General features: G+C 41.3%; 1 protein-coding gene across 1 annotated transcript in view; it reads left to right on the top strand.

Moving 5' to 3' along the window:
- The window catches only part of MTHFD2L (methylenetetrahydrofolate dehydrogenase (NADP+ dependent) 2-like), a 30,146-nt gene extending 28,521 nt beyond the window's left edge, over window positions 1-1,625 (top strand). Inside the window, exon 9 of the mRNA XM_009705770.1 lies at window positions 1,513-1,625. Within this exon, the coding sequence (XP_009704072.1) occupies window positions 1,513-1,625 (113 nt within the window). The remainder of the gene's footprint in view (window positions 1-1,512) is intronic.
- Window positions 1,626-2,041: the final 416 nt, after the last annotated feature.

Here is a 2,041-nt window from a genome sequence, read left to right as displayed (position 1 = left end):
GGTGTGCGGGGGGGGGGGGGGGGGCGTTATTTCATTTATTCCCCCTTAAAATCTAATAAATATTCTGTCAAAAAAACCCCAGTATCCAGCTTTTCAAATTCTCTTGTAATACTTCTTTTTTTGAGACCTTGTTATTCTCAACAGTAAAGCACCACATACATTCAAGATGAATCAGGTTAGTAATACACCATTTGGACTAACCATTATTAGCAAATAACTGCTTATTACAGTTTGTCATGCGATGAATTCCCAGCCAGTTGCATATAATTCCTTTGCAAGTAACCTGCAATTCCAGTTGATTGCATCTTGTACAGTAGATAAGAATATCAAGTCAGGATTTATTGCGACGTTATGTTCATTTCTCGTACAAAGAGGTTAATTTGACAGGTGTTAACTTAAATGCTTTAAAAAAAAAAAAAATCTGTCATATTTACCTCTGAACACAAACATTCAAGGTGTATACTAACTTTGGATAGTCTGACATGGTTCTTGGTTGGAGCTAATTCAGCTGTAAGAGTTTCCTTTTTGTTTGAGACTTCAGGAAGATCTGCACCTCCAGATCCTAGTTCAATATAGGCACCCTAGTAACACTGGTTAAAAAAAAGAGTCTTCTCTGGAGGAGCTGAGTGTTTATGGCTGAAGTTGCAATGGGAATTTTGCCACTAGAATCTATTTTTCTTTCAAGACAACTCTTGGTTTTGTTCTTTGTCCATATTGTGAAGCAGAAAAACAAATTGACCAGGAAACTGAACTTTCTCCCTCTGCAGTTCTAAGTTCCCTTTTGTGGTGGTAGAATGTCTGTGTTAGAAGGTGCAAGCCAGGGTGGGGGAAAGAGGCCGAATAGGTGACTTAACTGCTGCTGGTGCTCTGCTGTCGATTTTGGTAGTTACAGCAGACTCCTGCCCTGCATGCCGCTTCTCAGGAACACACACAGTTCGGGGGGGGGGTCATCTCTCTACCTACAGAATGAGATCCCCAGCTTCCATAGATTTCCTGGATATTGAAGGTGCAGCATTAGTTGGCAGATGGGGGTGATGCAAGTCCATGCTGCCCTGCTGGGCTCATCCTGCCCTCGTGTCACCCAGAGGTTCCTGGGCCGGGTGCTCAGCCAGGTCAAACAGTCAAAAACTGCCCCTTACCAAAAAAACACGGCAGGATTATCTTTCCATTTGTCTGACCACAGGGCTGCCTGAGTGTGTGTTACTCCCATGAGGAAAGGACAACCTGCTGCAGGTAGATCAGCTCAAACAGGTTGTGAAACCATGGCCCAGAACTAGCCCCTGGGTAATAATATTCAGATGAAGGAAACTACCTTGCGGCCCTGGTCCTGGCTGTATTCTGTCACTACCATGGCTGTAATAATACTTCTGCCTTAACTTTTCCCGTGTTTTCCAGTACTTGCCAAGTCACAGTCCTTTATGCTCATTGCCAGTGAGGCCTATGTGGGCAACTGAAGGAAGGAAAACTTTTTGGAAACATTCTTAGTCAATACCTTTTTCTCTTTTCTCTTAGAAGTGAAGAAGAAGGCTGGCTTTATCACTCCAGTGCCAGGAGGGGTAGGACCTATGACTGTTGCAATGCTTCTGAAGAACACTCTCATAGTTGCTAAAAAGCTCATTTACTAGAGCAAGCGGGCTACCTTGGAAGAAGAATCCAAGTTGTTCTATTTATTGTTACACAAAACATTATTTTTTACTACAAAGATATTTATTTCTACATTGTATTTATTTTTTCATCTAAGGTACGCTAAACCTGATGGTTTACAAAATGTGAAAATACTTTGTGTCACTTCCTACTGACTTATTGTGAGCAACAATGAGTTGAAGAATGCAGCCTACACGGATACGTTGTTAGTGGTCAATTATGTGTGTGAAAATGAAGAATGAAGCATGAATTTCAAATATACCTGTGTATCTGGGTGTGGAGTACAATTACCAAGGTCTTTTAAGCACTTGGGACCCTTAATTTTGATCAAACAGTATAAAAACTAAGTTTCAACATGCTAGATATCTTTTTAAAATATGGCTTGGGTTCTGAGGTC

Source organism: Cariama cristata, unplaced genomic scaffold (genome assembly GCF_000690535.1).
Source record: "Cariama cristata isolate BGI_N322 unplaced genomic scaffold, ASM69053v1 scaffold21228, whole genome shotgun sequence".
NCBI lineage: Eukaryota > Metazoa > Chordata > Aves > Cariamiformes > Cariamidae > Cariama > Cariama cristata.
This window is presented reverse-complemented; position numbering and strand designations above follow the sequence as displayed.